The following is a 17,184-nucleotide window of genomic DNA, read 5'->3' on the forward strand; positions in this document are numbered from 1 at the left end:
TACCCTGCCCCTACCCTAAACCGCTCCAAACCCTGCACTTCCCTTCCCACCCCAGCTTCTCTTCCCTATATAACTCAACTGTTTTGACTCAGCCATTTTGGCCAGGGACCCTCTTGGCTCTTGGCCTCCTCTCTTCCTCTTTCCTCTCCCACACCACCTCTCCTCTCATGGCCAAATTCAGTTTGGACCTCTGACTGTTTGAGAGCCAAAGGTATGTTTTAAGTTTTAATTACTATGTGTAAGGGATCCATGAACCAAAAATGTCTCTAACCTGTAAGCCCTCGTCCAAGGACAGAGACTTCTGAAATGATGTTGTTTATGGGAGACAAGGAGCTATGTTTTCCCTCCACCAAACAGGCAGGAAATAGGTCAAGATACATGTTTGCCCCTCACTGTTTGGACCAGATTGGAATATGGTGGCCTTGTGGGGTTGCCTTTTAAAGCCTCCAAGGTGTGACTCCTGACTGTTTTCTGGGAAACCAGAGATGGGCCTTGCCAGAGTCCATCAGCCTGGCCAGTATTTAATTAAAGTTCCCTTCAAATTTGGCTTTAAATTTTAGCTCTGGTCTTCTTCTCAGCAGGTGGGATTAACACTGTTAACTTCCTCATATCTACAATAAACCTTCTCCTTAACCATACCTTGGAGTAGTCATGTCCTCATTTTTTTTCATTTAAGAAAGACCTGCATTGTGTTTAACTGGGCAACAATGAAATATGTGGACTCAGTTGTGTGATGCAAAGCCCTGAATGTAATGTAATTAGGAGGAAGGCCTTTTATGAAGGTGATCAGGTCCAGCAGCACATCAACCTGGTGTGATGCACTGAGTCCCTTAGGAGAGACACAGCAGACCCGCTTTATCTGCAGTGTGAGGAAGAGCTCTCCTCCTCCTCCTCCTCACTGTGGTCTTGGACTGCCAGCATCAACTTTCTCACTGAGAATATAAATGTCTATTATTTTAAGCCACCCACTCTGTTGTATTGTGTGATGAGGACTGAAATAAGTCGACATTCGAGAATACAAAGACAGTTTGTATACCGACATTGACCATAGATGTCCTTAACTCTCAACCTCTTCTAATTTTACTATATGTATAGATCAGATGGCAGTGGGGGCCCTATGCAATTCTTTACCTAATAAATCAGATATTTAAGGGGAGGATAAATGGGAAGTTTATTTGGTTTCCTAATAGCACTATCATTTACCAACAAGTTACAATTCAGTGCTTAGTTTTGTAAAAGTTAGCTATAAAATTGAATGTCTGTATCCAACTTAGTTAAAAATTCAAATTTATAAGACTCAGAATTTTCAGAATACAATTTTTTTTTGTTGTTGTATTTGGGGTTTTGTGTTGGGACGGGGGGTTTGGCCTGTTTGTTTGTTTGTTTTTTGTTTGAGACAGAGTCTCTCAAGTAGTCCTGGCTATCCTGGAACTTACTATGTAGACCAGGTTGGCCTCAAACTCATAGAAATATTCCTGCCTCTGTCTCTGATAAATGTCTGTCTCCATCTTGGCTTGAAAGCCTTCTTACAGTAAGACAAACTAAAATTTATAAATAGGCTCCCCTTCCTATTCATGATTAAATCTGTGTCTCCAGGATTGGGCTAGGCCCCACCCGTAACCTTGACTAGAAATGGTTCTGTCTTCCTGCTCCAGGACTGGCAATGATTCCTTTGTTCAGACAGTTGTTATAACCACCTTGCAACCATGCCTTATTTTTAGAAGGTTCTTATAACCAACTTGTTCCACTTATGTTCTGCCTCTGTGACCCCTGTTTATTTGCCTGCTAAATCCCCCATTTGGAAATCCCCTACTTACTCCTGAGCTTAAAAAACAAAACAAAAACAAAAACATATCTTCCCTGTATCCAGTGCTAATCTCTTGAGCCCTGCCTTAGGGAATGACAGTCCGTGCACTCGAATACAGCTTGCTTTAATCAATTTGACCATGACCTGGGCTGGTGGTCTTTCTCCGCACAGCTATGGGATTAACGCCTCTGAGTCAGAGTACAAATTCCTAGGTTACTATTAGATTTCTGAAGTCAGAAACTAATACCTGTTGTACTATTTCTCTGCTTCAAATAGTCCTAAGTTCTTTCACTGTATTTCCTTTAAAACAGCATTTCTCATTTATAAATAAAAGTGCATAAAATTTTTCTTGCTAAATTTTTGCTGGAATTAATCTACTATTTTAATGTCTGAATGTTTTATAATTAAAGGGGGTTTTAACTATGACTAAACATGAGGCAAAGAAAGCCTTACATCTGTTTTTAAACAATAAAGTATCAGTTTTAATGCAGACCAGTTAACCTTTCATTTTTAGAAAAACACCTCAAAGATGACTATGCACAGAGTCCCTCTATTAGGGACGATGGCATATACAACCACAGCGGTCTGTTGTATTGGTGATGCTGTAGTATGGTGATGCAGCTAACTGCTGTATAAAAGTGTGTGCGTACCCACTCTGCACAGAGGTACCAAACTGTCTCTTAGTTTTATCTCTAAAGACAGCAAAGGCAGCTGAAGAGATGTAGCCCATACTACAGCTGTGTTGTGTTAATAGTAAATGGCTTCCTATGACTTTTACATTATGAAAAGTAGGGTTAAATCTGCAGTGCTTAGCTGGAGACTTGGGAATTACCTAAGGAAATGATTTACATTTACAGCCATTTCTTAGCCACTGTGTGGGGTTTTTTTTGTTTGTTTGTTTGTTTGTTTGTTTTTGTTTTTTTTTTTTATGGCTTGTGGATCTTCAGATGTGTAGAATTCGAAATATTTGTTCCTTTCAAGCCTAGGTTTTCTTTCTTTTGTAAAAAGATTCATTCATTTATTTATTATATATAAGTACACTATAGCTATCTTCAGACACACCAGAAGAGGGCATCAGATCCCATTACAGATGGTTGTGAGCCACCATGTGGTTGCTGGGATTTGAACTCAGGACCTCTGCAAGAGCAATCTGTGCTCTTAACCACTGAGCCATCTCTCCAACCTTAGTTTTTCTTAATTCCTGATTTCTTTTTAATTCTAGGAAATTTCTGTTACATTATCAGATGCATCAAATACTTTTTATAAAAACTAACTACAATAATACTCTTTTAAAGGTCAAGTTATATATAGAACATAATCATCAGTATTTGGCTAATTATATGTTTATATTTACCTATATAATGGTCTTATATTTGTTTATAATGTCTGATAAATACTGTTGTTATGATATTGCCTATTAAAAAGAAAAGTTTTCAAGGTACAGCTTTATTTTGTAAACCATTTCCTGAGCAAGGCTATTCTCATGCAGATCTGCTCTCTTGGGTGTGCTTTGGATGGGAAGGTTGTCTTGAAAACAGACTAACCTGGTACCTTTACCACCTGTGGGCTGTTATACATTACTTGATTCTTTTTGTTATCTGGACATTTTTTCTCAGAATAGAGTGTATTTTATTTCAAATTTCACTGATGGAAAATATGTCCTCTAATTTAGCACCATGTATTAACCTTTTGCTGTCTGTTCCCTGCTAGAGCAATTTGAAAGACATACAGTAGAGCAGTGTGTTGACCAGTGTAGACCAAGCATACCCATGAGCGAGTATGTCTAGATTATTATTATAGCCATAGTTAATGTGTGCTTGCATTCAGACTGCAGAAACTCTTAAAGCTGAAGTATTGACGTTGTCCTTAATTCTGCACAGCTCAGGTATTCAAGCACAATTCCACTGTAAGTATGAGTCTTGGCTTTTTCTCTTGAAAGTTTCTAGTACTCCATTAGTCCCTTGTTAGCCTCTTGACACAGTATTTGATATTGTTTATTCTGAAAAAAAATTAACAGTAGGTTGAGGACGTTTTCCTATGTTTTAAATTTTTATTAAGTGATTTAAATAATTTTTGTTAATTTAACCCTAAATATTTTGCTAAGTAACAGTTTTCTCCAATTAAAAAGGGGCCACCACTGCTCTGAGGAGATATTGTACAAATATGTCTTAAACCCATAGCATTACTTATCTGAAATAAAAGAGTATTATTAATGCTAATGAAGTTTCCAGTCATAGCCTAAGCTGCCTACTGATCCTGAGCCCCAAAAGAAAGACAGTGGAGGAGACCAAGAGGAGGAGGGGTACCAATAAATGCTGCTGCTCCTGTGTGGACTCTCCAGAGTGACTCGCTATTTTAAAGTCTAAAGAATCATCGGTAGGACTTTAGCTGAAGTAGATTTAGGGGGAGAGTATGTTCTGGAATCATTTATTCTATGTTTTAAATCTCTGCATTTAGTGTTGCAGATGGCCTATTATAGTTTCTTTCTTTGCATATTTGAGTCCACATACTCCGTAAAGCTTTGCACAACTGAGGTAATTCAAGGCTTAGGGCAATGGTCCCAACCCATGCAGATCATTTGGAGATAGGGCCTTTCACATAAGCTCGCTTTCTTGGGATATATGCTGTTTGTGGGCTATTACTTTGTATGATTTAAGTATTTTCTTTTCCTTGTAGGTTTATTGTTGATATTCCAGCTCTAGAGCAAGCGAATCAGATTTTGCACATCTTGTTTGTGTTATTGCCCTTCCTGTGGGCACTTGGGACTCTACCCCCACCTGACGCCCTTCTCTTTTGGGCAGTGGAGCAGGTTTTAGAGTTTGGTCTTGGGGGTTCATCCATGTCAACTCACCTACGGTAAGTTGCTGCATTATTCTGAGTTTGGGAGATTGGTGTAACTTCTGTTTTGACCTGTTCACGTTTTGTGTATTTATCGTAGGGTGGAAGTAAGTGCTCGTGGGCTACCATGCACTTTCAGGAGTCCGCTTTCTCCTTCCACCCTGTGAGGTCTACAGATAGAACTTGGGTCATGGGGCTTGGCAGGATAAACCCTTACCCACTGAGCCACCCTGATGGCTCTGACATAACTCTTAGAGAACAGATTTCCTTCACGTCCGTCTTGTGTCTTCTTCCCTTCCAGGTTATTGGTCATGTTCGTCGTTTCAGCCGGGGCCGCAGTCGCGTCATACTTCATTCCCAGCACTGTCGGAGCGGTTCTTTTCATGACTGGACTCGGGTTCTTACTGAGTCTCAACCCAACTGACTTGAGTATGGTCTTCAGGTGTGGTGTGGCCAGGCACAGAGTAGGAAGCAGGTGTGAGGCTTTCCCCAGCAACTCAGGACATTGGTTCCGGTGGAAGGAATACCTTCTGTGCATTGCTGTGCTGGGCATGGCTCTCGTAGAGGCTGGGCTGCTGCATCGCTATGCCAGCTTCTCACAGGTCTCCAGAAGCAGCGCTCAGACTGTCGTGGGCTATGTTCTGATGGTGTTACTTTCAATACTGTGGCTACTGAGAGAAACTCAAAGCATCTACATCTTTGGGATTTTCCGAAACCCTTTCTATCCGAAGGATATACAAGCTGTGTCTGTACTCTTTGACAAACAAAGCAAGCTCCTGAAGATTGGTGCTGTCAGATGGATTTTGCTAACTCTAGGTAGGAAGGTGCAATGTATTAACTCTTACAAACTGTAGTTAGGAAAGACTCTCACACTTTTGTAGTATACATAGTTTTTATGTTTGTTTGGGTTTTTGTTTTCTAGTTTGTTAGCTGACTGCTTAGATGTGCCCCTAAGAGCTATTTACCAGGATCAACTGTGGCAGGAGCAGGTTCTGCAGTAGTCAAACTCACCGTGCATTTGTCTGCTTTGCTTCAGTGTCCCCTTTGGTGATGGTGGCCTTCCTTGCACTGGACAGCTCCTTACACAGGCTCCACTCTGTGTCTGTCTCCATTGGATTCAGCAGGGCTTTCAGAACGGTAAGCCCAGTATGCACTGCAAAGCACTTCCTGTGGCTGAGTGTATCTGTGGTTTTATTAACCATTTGCTTAGATTATTGACTTCTACCTGAAAGCGGATAATTTGTGTGCTGTAGGTGTGGCAGAATACAGAAAATGCTTTACTGGAGACTGTGGTTGTATCAGCAGTACACATGGTGTCCAACACTGACTGCTGGTGGAACAGGAGCCTTGATACAGGACTCAGACTGCTGTTGGTAAGTGTGTTTTCACAGCTCTGCTGAGAGGTTTTCTTACCCAGAGTCAAACTCCTCCATTTGAAGGCCTTTTGTTCTGTGGTGTGTGCTCAGAGTAGTGCAGCTGTCATTGAGTTCTAACCCTAGGACATTCCGAATGTGTGCTTTAATGGCCGTTCTCCAGCCCACCCTCCCTCCCTATCATCTGTATCTCCTCCAGACCCAGCCACCACTCACCTACATTCTCTCTGTGAGGATCTGCACTTGTGGACGACTTCCCTGAGTGGCATCATAGCGTGTGTGGTTCTTCATATCTTTTTTCTTCAACTGTTTAGTACATTCTCAACATCATTGGCGTAGCATGGATCAGCACTTCTTTCTTGTGTCAAATAATATTCCAGTGTATCCATGTGCTGCTTGGTTCATACACTCATCAGATAACATTTAGGCTTATGCTTTTCAATGCTGACAGGAATGTTACTGTGAACATCTGAGTACATATTTTTGTATGGACATGGTTTTCATTTCCCACGGGGGGGGGGGGAGGGTGATAGATGTGTACTCTGGTCATACAGTAATCCAAGTTTCAGGCTTCAGGCTTCTGCACTGAAATTTTGGAAATACACTGTTAATGATAGATGAAGTCTCTCCAGCTGTTTGACATTCTCACCGGCGGGCACTTGTTACCTGACATTTCTGTTATGACCATGTGGCACAGCCATATCCACTGGAAACAGTGAGAGTCATGTAGCCAGCACAGAGGCTTGACACAGTTTCAGCAAAGCTGAGCCAACCACTGTCACAGGAGTTCTGTCTCTAACTTTTGGAGTTTGGTCTCCACATGTTGCATTCTTGGGGACTTCTGGCATTATGATTCATTTTATATCTTTTCCTGAGAACATTGTATCTGAGTCTTTTTAGGAAAAACCCGAAAGTTACTTCATCTGGTCACTCTTAGGAGGTCTTCCTTATGCCCTGGTATATGCCCATTGCTAGATGAGGCCATTACCCCAGGAATCTTCTTGAGGTCTCTGCCCCTGAGCTAACTCAAACAGTATGATTGGTGCAGTGTAAACAAAGACAACTGACAAACCCTGCCTGGCCAGGAGAACAGGTTACAGATTCAAGGTCTCCTTTTATTATAGGCTTAGGACTCTCTGAAAATCTAATTTAAAGATAGCGGGTCATACAGGGTACACCCCTGAAAGACTAGAACTCAGGAAATAAGATAAGTTGAGTAAAACAAACTTTTCTAACTTTAAAGTGTAGATGATGAAATATATAGTAAAAGAAGTTAGGTATTAGCATTTGCTATTGATTTGCAACTTAAAAAGACCAGTTCAGGTATCTTCTGTTTGTCTGGAGTATTTTAAAACTACAGCACTGCCAGCTGAAAACCAGGCCGTCATGTAATAACGTTTGTTTTGGAGTAGATATTCTTTAGATTCTTTAAGTTGGAGTTGTAGGACAAGATAGGTTGTAGGATAGGATAAGTTGTACTATACTTTGTAGGATAATAAGAATGAAATGTCTTGGTTTGTGTTTTCTGATTGTAACTGAACTTGTAACCATGGACAGGTAATGAAAAATCCAACTACACATAATCTGTACCACTTGGATAATCGTTAGTCTGTCTTTAGTCTTGAAACCTGTATAAATAAAGAAGCACCTGGTTGCTAGTCAGTCAGAGCTGGGACATTGCCCTGACCTTCCTTGTCTTGTCACCTCTGCGTCTGCCCTGGCAGCAGCAGGCAGGACTAAGGAAGCTCCTCACTCCCCCTCGCCACGCTTGGTGTTCTCATGGCGTAACGCACTGCCTTGCAGTGGTGTGCTTATTGCTACTGTTGTTTTGTTTTGTTTTGTTTCAGGTCAGAAAAAAGTTTGGTTGAAGAGGGAAAGCAGGCATTTCATGAGGAAAGTGTTTAGCCTTAAACATGTCAATTCTTTATCATTAAACATTCTGCATAGATCTTGTAAAGTGCCCTTCATTGCTAAGTATTTTTGTCACAAAGGGTGCTAGAGTTTATCAAATGTTTCTTTCTGTGTCTTACCACAGTGTGATGTGTTGAGCTTTGATTATTAAAACAACATTATATTCCTAAATCCTACTTGGTCATGTAACCCAATCAATGTCTTTTATATGGTGTGGGATTGAGTTGCCTAATATCTAATCTGTCATCTGTATCCTCAAGATGCGTGTGTAAGCCATGTGTGTGTATATTTATGGTTAGTTTTCCTCATGATAGTGTCTGGTTTACACACCAGGACCACCTGAAATGGATCAAAGTACTCCATATAATTAAGGTTCTCTGGAAGAGATGTTATTGATTGGTAAAGGACTGGTGTTGATCATTCCTAATATTTTATAATATCTAGTAAATATTAATATTTTAGTGTGTATGTTTTTATATTAATACTTTACATCTTATATAAAATGTTTTATGCTTATATTTAAATGTTTTATATAAAATATTAACATTTTATATTTATATTAATATGTAAGTGTTATAGTATTTTGTAACATTAAAGGTATAATATTTCAGCTATTCTGTATGAGGAGTTTGGGAGAGTCATTATTTTCACTTTTGCGCCTACCACCGGTAGGTAATCCACCAGACTCCAGTGGACAGTTCCTAACCCGTGTCACACAGATGCCTCTGATTAAACTCAGTAGGTCACAAAACCAAAAGTCATGAATGTGAGGGAAAGATTTGTGGAGAGGGGTGCATTGAGAGGGGAGGAGATGAGAGGATTGTGGGAGTATAATCAGAATACATTGTATGTATGTATGAAATTGACCAAGAGAAAAAAATTAATTAATTTAAAAAAGAAAAAAATAGTAACATAAAATAGTGCTTAGCTGACCTCATAGTACTAAGTTATAAACTTTAATCATTGTACTACATTTTAGAGATTAAGTCTCCCTAACAACCTGTACTTCTAATATAAAAATACTAATTCAATCTTAGTTAATTCAGTGTAGTTGAATTCAATCTTTTGTTATCAGTCTAGCTTTTCTCTTCAGTTGGCATCCGTAACTGTGCTTTCCTAGAGTTTATCCCAGTCACTTGTGGTCGTTTACCATAGCATTTTAAGTGGTGTAGCACAATTTACTCTATGTGGACATGAAGCTTAGGTTGACAACACAACCACTGGGTGGAGTGATGAGTGGCGTGGCAGATCTCACACATATCAGACGCTGCCAGTACAAGCAGGGGTCTGTGCTCCCATGCCCTTAGGAGGCGGAGGCCGAGAGTGTTGGGAGGTCAAGGTCATCTTCAACTACTAAGCAAGTTTGAGGCCAGCCAAGGCTCCATGAGATCCTTCCTCAAAACACCAAACTGATAAACCTAGCTTCTCCTTTATTGCTTTTGAGGTTCCAGAAAATTATAAGGAATTGCATGCTGGGGCTGCTCCCTCAAAATAGTGAGGCAGTCATATAATCATTATGTGATTTATTTTTACATGATTTTCTGAAACTCACAAGACATGGTTAAATGCTCATTTTTATGTGTCTGCAGGTTGGTATCATGAGAGACCGTCTGGTTCAGTTCCTCACTAAGATGCAGTTTGCTGTGACTGTACTTTTGGCATCATGGACGGAGAAAAAGCAGCATAGAAAACTGACGACAACTTTGTGTGTTCTCAACGCCGTATTTGCTCCCCTTGTGCTGATTATTATAGTTGTCTCAACAGTGCTGTCCTCTCCTCTACTGCCTCTCTTCACACTGCCTGTTTTCTTGGTGGGGTTCCCTCGTCCAGTTCAGAGCTGGCCAGGAGCAGTGGGCACTGCAGCTTGTGTGTGCACAGACACGGTGTTCTACCAGCAGATGGTCCCCAGGCTGACCTCAGCACTGCAGACTGCAATGGCCGCTGGAAGTTTAGGTGAGTGGTAAGCTGTGCTTAAAAACTTCTTTCTGATATATTCGAGGTAAAAGAAAGGAAGGAGGGAGGGAGGGAGAGAGGGAGGCAGGGAGGGAGGGAGAAAACAAAACAGAAGATCCCTTTGATCCAACCATAAAACAGATTCTAGTACTTTGAAGTATAACCAGAGACTAAATATGAAATAGAATTATATCTCTACTGCTTACTTGGAGATAAAATGATAATAAAAATACTTAAGCAAAATTTCCCCAGAGTGAATTGGCCATTTAAAAAGGAAAACTTTTTTTTTTTTAATAAATTCAATTGGCAGGCTCACCATTGAAACAGAAAACCTTTCTGCTCATACTTCTCAGGAACTTACAATGAATTTCTGTCAAGTCAATACAGTGGGTTCTACCTGTAAAAGGAAAGCAGCTGCTGGTGTGGATCGCCCTGCCTAGTACATCCCAGTATGGAGACCTTTAAAGGAAAGCAGGCATACAAACATGTGCAAATACTGAGGGCCAGTGAGAGACTCACCAGGCGCCCACTTGGGGAATCAATCTCTTGTAGGCATTTCAGTGGGTGGTGTCCAGCCCTGCTGAGCTAACCCATCATGGCCACATGTTGAATAAGGACACACACACAGACACACACACACACACACACACACACACACACACACACACACACACACACACACACACACACACACACACGGGGAGAGAGAGAGAGTGGGGAGGGAGGTGCTATTTCTAAGAGCAAAAGAACTAGAAATACCTAAATTGTTTCCCAGCCAGAAAAGGAATGCTCAAAACCTCCTACAGTCACAGTGAATTCTAACGACTTGAGTGACCGGGAGCTGGAGGCAGTCAACATGAGCAAGGCTTATAGGTCCTATGTTGAAAGAGAGACCCAAGTTTTAAAAACATACATCGCAAATTGATGTAAACTATATAAACATCTCAAAACCATAACACACTGTTCTATGTTTATCGTTTAGATCAGCGTGAGGCCGGCTTCATGCATTGTAGTCTTCCCTAGTAGGCTTCATGCATATTGAGCATTTTATTCAATAGTCTCCACTTGGTGGTTTTGCTGACAAACATAGCCTCAACTTCTCTGTATTCTGCCTTTATGATAACCCTTCCAAATATTCACAAAGAGCTTGACTTAATGGCATGCAGTGAGTACTCATTTCTATTCTTTTGTTGTTGTTGTTGTTGTTGTTATTTATTTACATTTCAAATGTTATCCCCCTTCCCAGTTTCCCCTCCATGAGCCCTCATCCCCTCCTCCCTCCCACCGACCACTATAGGTGTGCCATCCCCCCAACCCCTGTGCTCCTGCCCCAGTGGCCTAGCATTCCCCTATCCTGGGTTATCAAGCCTCCATAGGACCAAGGGGCTCCTCTCCCAGTGATGCCAGATAAGGCAATCTTTGCTATATATGCAGCTCAAGCCATGGATAGCCACCTGTGTACTCTTTGGTTGGGGTTTAGTCCCTGGGAGCTTTAGGGGGTCTGGTTGGTTGATATTGTTGTTCTTCCTATGAGGTTGCAAACCCCTTCAGCTTCTAAGTCCTTGGCCTAACTTCCCCATTGGGATCCCCATGCTCAGTTTAATGTTTGTCTGTGTGCATCTGCATCTGTATTGGTCCAGCTCTGGCAGACCCTCTCAGAGGACAGCTATACAGGGCTCCTATCAGTAAGCACTTCATGGCATCAGCAATAGTGTCTGGGTTTGGTGTCTGCAGATGGGATGGATCCCTAGGTAGAGCAGTCTCTGGATGGCCTTTCCTTCAGTTTCTGCTCCACTATTTGTCCCTGCATTTCCTTTTGACAGGAGAAATTCTGGATTAATATTTTTGAGATGAGTGGCCCCATCCCTCAATTGGGGTCTGTGCCTATGCACTGGATAAGCTCTCTACAGTTTCTATCTCCCCTTTGTTGGGTACTTTAGCTAAAGTTCTCCCTATTGGATCCTGGGAACCTCTTGGGTCCCTGGCATCTGGCATTTTCTAGTGGCTACCACCAGTTCCCCATCCCCACTGCTACACACCGACTTTCAAATTCGTGACCCTCTGTACTTCTCCCTCATCTCCTCCCATAACTGAACTGGCCCCCCTTCTTCCCTCCCAGATTCGTCTCTCCCTCTACTTCCAAGAGATTACTCCCTTCCCCCTACTGAGTAGCACTGTAGAATATATACTTCTGTGTGATGTTCTTTCTTCTTGGGTTTCATATGGTCTGTGAGTTGTATTGTGGGAATTCCAGGCTTCTTTTTGGCTAATATCCACTTATCAGTGAGTCCATACCATGTGTGCTCTTTTGTGTCTGAGTTACCTCACTCAGGATGATATTTTCAAGTTCCATTACTTGCCTGACAATTTCATGAAATCATTGTTTTTAATAGCTCAGTAGTACTCTATTGTATAAATGTACCACATTTTCTGTATCCATTCCTCTGTTGAGGGACATCTGGGTTGTTTTCAGCTTCTGGTTATTATAAATAAGGCTGCTATGAACATAGTGGACCATGTGTCCTTGTTATGTGTTGGAGCATCTTTTGACTATGTGCCCAAGACTGGTATAGCTGGGTCCTCAGATAGAGCTATTTCCAATTTTCTGAGGAATCTCCAGACTGATTTTGATTTCCACAGGGGCTTTTCCAGCTTGCAATCCCACCAGCAATGGAAGAGTGTTCCCCTTTCTCCACATCCTCACCAGCATCTGCTATTACCTGAGTTTTTGATCTTAGCCATTCTGACTGGTGTGAGGTGGAATCTTAGGGTTGTTTTGACTTGCTTTTCCCCGATGACTAAGGATGTTGAACATTTCTTTAAGTGCTTCTCAGCCATTTGAGATTTCTCAGTTGAGAATTCTCTGTTTAGTGCTGTACCCCATTTTTAATAGGGCTATTTGGTTCTCTGGAGTCTGACTTCTTAAGTTCTTTTTATATATTGGATATTAGCCGTCTATCAGATGTGGGATTGGTAAAGATCTTTTATCACAGTGAAAGCAGTGCTGAGAGGAAAACTCTTAGCTCTGAGTGCCTTCAAAAAGAAACTGGAGAGAGCACACATTAGTAGCTTGACAGCACACATGAAAGCTCTAGAACAAAAAGAAACAAATACACCCAAGAGGAGTAGACGGCAGGAAATAATCAAACTCAGGGCTGAAGTCAGCCAAAAAGAAAAAAAAAAGAACTATACAAAGAATCAACAAAACCAGGAGCTGGTTCTTTGAGAAAATCAACAAGATAGATGGACCCTTAGCCAGACTAACCAGAGGGCACAGAAACAGTATCTACATTCACAAAATGAGAAATGAAAATGGAGACATAACAACAGAAATTGAAGAAATTTTAAAAAATCATCAGATCCTGCTACAAAAGCCTATACTCAACAAAAGTGGAAAATCTAGATGTAATGGATAATTTTTTAGACAGATACCAAGTACCAAAGTTAAATCAGGATCATATTAAACCATCTGAACAGTACGATAACTCCCAAGGAAATAGAAGCAGTCATTAAAAGGCTCCCTACTAAAAAAGCCCCTGGACCAGATGGTTTTAATGCAGAATTCTATCAGACCTTCAAAGAAGTCCTCATACCAATACTTCTCAAAGTATTTCATAAAATAGAAACAGAAGGAACACTACCTAATACATTCTATGAAGCCACAGTTACACTAATACCTAATCCACACAAAGACCCAAGAACTTCAGATCAGATTCCCTCATGAATATTGATGCAAAAATACTCAATAAAATTCTTGCAAACTGAATCTAAGAACACAACAGAATGATCATCCATCATGATCAAGTAGGCTTCATCCCAGGGATGCAGGGATGGTTCAATATACAGAAATCCATCAAAATAATCCACTATATAAACAAACGCAAAGAAGAAATTCATGATCATCTCATTAGATACTGAAAAAGCATTTGACAAAATTCAACTCTCCTTCATGCTAAAAGTATTGGAGAGAACAGGAATTCAAGGTTCATTTCTATTCTTGACCTAATGTTGGACAACGTAGTTGAATTTGGTTATAGATGTTTAATTTGAAATATTCCCAGGATAAAACAAGCCCAAATGTTATTTCCTTTCTTTTTTTCTTTTTTTTTTTTTTTTTTTCTCTCCTGTTTTAAATTTCTTTTAGGTCTCCTTGTACCTGGGTCTCATTACTTGGGCCGTTTTGAGGATCGTTTAATATGGATAATGATTATAGAGTGTGGCTATACTTACTGCTGCATTAATGTTAAGGTCAGTACCACTTGAAACTCTTCCAGTAGTCTTTGCAAGATATATGTCAAGTTTAACCCGTTACGTGTACATCAGCAACTTACCTTGAAAGAAGTGGATCTTATCTGGTGAAAATGCATGATGATTTTTAAAGGTATATTTCAGTAAGCAACTATCGATAGCTGACTAGTACTGATTGCATATTAGAGCATGGTAACAAGATTACCTACATTTTTCTTGTCTTTTTAAAAATGTATTAATATTAGTATTATTTTATTAGACATATAGGGGGTTTGCCTGTATATGTGACCCACTTAGCCAGGCAGCAGCAGTTGCTTGATACTTATGGAGGTCAGAAGAGGGCATCAGATCCCCGGGAACCACCATGTGGGTGCTAAGAATCAAACCAGGGTCTTCTGGAAAAGTAGCCAATGCACTTAACTGGTCTGCATCTCTCTGGCCATATCTCCTAGTCTTGTTCTTGTCATCCATGTCTAACTGAACATCTCAAAAATGTGAATCAGTAATTTCTTAAGTTCCCATGTGTTACATAAACATTTTCAATTTATGAAAAATGCCCTCACACACACTACCCTCCACATTACAACATTCTTCTTTCTTTTAAGGGCAAAATGTCTATGAGAGTTGTGTATTCTAAATTCTTCCCATTCTCCTTCACCTTACTCAACTGTTTGACTCTGTTGCCAACCTTGCACTTGTTGAAATGTTCAGTGACTTTCACCTTGCCAATAACTCCGGTGTGCATTCTTAGCCAGCCCCACTTAGCCAGGCAGCAGCAGCTGACAAGATACACTGGTTTCATGAGTTGTCTGTACCAGTCCTCCGAGACAACTGTCATTCTGGTTGCTCAGGTCACATGTAGTAGACACTGGTGTGTTTCCCACATTCAGTCTGACAACATCCCTTCTTCGTCATGTAACTGTCTCTGTTTCCATCACCTCTCACCCCTGCTTGTTTCATCCTTTACCCACCCAGATCATTTTAGTAGCCTGTTACTCTATTATTAAGCAAAATGATCTTGAAAATAAGGTTAGGTCATGTCATTTCCCTGTTGGAAACCCTATAGTGCAGTGGTCCTCAACCTGTGGGTTATGACCCCTTTGGGGAATTGAATTAACACTTTCACATGGGTCCCATGAGAGATATCCTGAATATCATATATATTTACATTTCAGCTCATAGCAGTAATAAAATGACATTTATGAAGTAGCAATGAAAATAATTTTATGGTTGGGGGTCACCACAACATGAGGAGCTATATTAAAGGGTCACAGCATTGGGATGGTTGAGAACCATTGTTACAGCGGATCTGTTTCATTCAAAGTCAAGATTTACTTCTACTTCTTGAACCTTATGTGCTACTTTAACCCCTGTTCTAGCCCACTGGCTGTTTCCTCTCCCTTCAGGTAATCAATCATGTATCTCACCACCTTCAGGTGTTTTCTTTCTAGGTATTATAGCCATTGTATTTAAAACTATAGCCACTCCCAACCCAGCAGCCCCAACCCTTGCCTTACCAACACTTATACCTTCTAAAAACTGAATAAGTGATTCCTTTTTATTAACTGTGTCCTTCACTCATGCAATGCCACTGGGAATGTAGTTCTGCTTTTATCCAAGAAAGTAACCTAAGGTCCTGTAATAGTGCTCAACACTATAGCGAACCTTTAGTAAACAGTCCTGAGTCCAGAGTAAATGGATACACTCTTCATCTTAACAAAGACTGGAGGAAAGTACTAGGAACCAAAATACTGTCCCTTTACAACTGTGACTCTCAAAATTCAGTCCTCGGTGTACATGAATTAACTTCAAATGGAAATGCAAGAGTTTCACTTTGAACCAAATCAGAAACTGATGTGCTCTAAAGTACCCTTTACATCTTATAAGTCACCTACACTTTGCTTGAATAGTCTGAGAAGGAACATGCAGACTCTCATGAGTATTTTTTTAGTTTTTTATTATTATATTTTTAAATCATAGAGTTTATATTACCCAGTGACATAAATCCTTCTAATGGTCTCTCATGACTTTCACACTATTTATAGGTAACCTTTATTGGTCTATCTATTTATTTATTGGCTTTGGACTTACTAACATTTGTATTACTTTGAAGTTTAGAAAACATAATCTTCATAAACGTATTTACTAATTTTCTTGTAACTCTTTGGTAATTTCATATGCAGATAATGTAGTTAGGTCATACACACCCCCAATCCACCCTCCAAATCCTTCCAGACTCTACTCCCACCCCATTCCCCACCCCCATCAAGATGGCCAACCAAAAGCAAATCTTGGTTTTGTTAGAACTCTGAGCCCCATCAGTGCTTCCTGAGTGCTGAGTGTGCAAGTGAGCAGGGCCATCTGCTAGAGTATTGACAACCTATGTGGGCCACACCCCTGAAGAAAGCTCTTTCTCCTTCCCTGGCAGCCATCAGTTGCCAAGCTCCTGTGCTAGGGATAGAGCATTGTGAGGCCTTTCCTGTGGACACCAGGATATTGACTGCGTGTACAGGGGACAGCAGCCTCTATGGCTTCCTGAGAGCAGCAGCTTCATCAGGTCCAGAAGACATGGTTTTGTAGCACTTCTGCTTAGCCTTGGACCCGTGAGGTGTTTCGGCTCTCTCTTGCTGATAGTCTCTAAGCTGTGAAAGAAGTGGGTGTATGTAGATGCCCACAGAGGGTGGAGCACCCCATCCTCACTCACTGTCTAGCTGTCATTTTTCCTGTGAAATAAGAGGAACCTCCCAGGAGACAGGAGAAGGTCTATGTGGCATGTTGGTGGAGCAGCCCTTAAAAGTGGGTCAGGAAGGCACTAGTGGTTTTGTGATATATGTAAGTAAGTTACCAACTCTAATAGGGAAGAATAACTCCTTTACTCCTTGTGTATTAGTCGTCAGCACAGCTAGACTGGGGACAAGTGATTCCCTTAATGAGCGCCTGGGGAATGTCTTGACGTCACCATGTCCAGGTTTGCCTGTGAAGCTACATCAGCACGTATCTAAAATTGTTACAGGCACAAACTCATTCACTCAGCCCTCATCTCATCTGGCTTAG

At 40.9% G+C, this 17,184-nt stretch overlaps 1 protein-coding gene across 2 annotated transcripts in view; it reads left to right on the top strand.

Moving 5' to 3' along the window:
- Positions 1 to 17,184, top strand: part of LOC116905154 (pecanex-like protein 4) — a 40,308-nt gene that overhangs the window by 18,598 nt on the left and 4,526 nt on the right. For both annotated transcript variants that reach the window (XM_032907925.1, XM_032907926.1), the window contains exons 3-8: positions 4,484 to 4,663; positions 4,947 to 5,461; positions 5,682 to 5,782; positions 5,899 to 6,018; positions 9,519 to 9,882; positions 14,027 to 14,130. In XM_032907925.1, coding sequence (XP_032763816.1) covers positions 4,484 to 4,663; positions 4,947 to 5,461; positions 5,682 to 5,782; positions 5,899 to 6,018; positions 9,519 to 9,882; positions 14,027 to 14,130 — 1,384 coding nt within the window. The remainder of the gene's footprint in view (positions 1 to 4,483; positions 4,664 to 4,946; positions 5,462 to 5,681; positions 5,783 to 5,898; positions 6,019 to 9,518; positions 9,883 to 14,026; positions 14,131 to 17,184) is intronic.

The sequence above is a fragment of the Rattus rattus genome, chromosome 7 (assembly GCF_011064425.1).
Source record: "Rattus rattus isolate New Zealand chromosome 7, Rrattus_CSIRO_v1, whole genome shotgun sequence".
Lineage (NCBI taxonomy): Eukaryota > Metazoa > Chordata > Mammalia > Rodentia > Muridae > Rattus > Rattus rattus.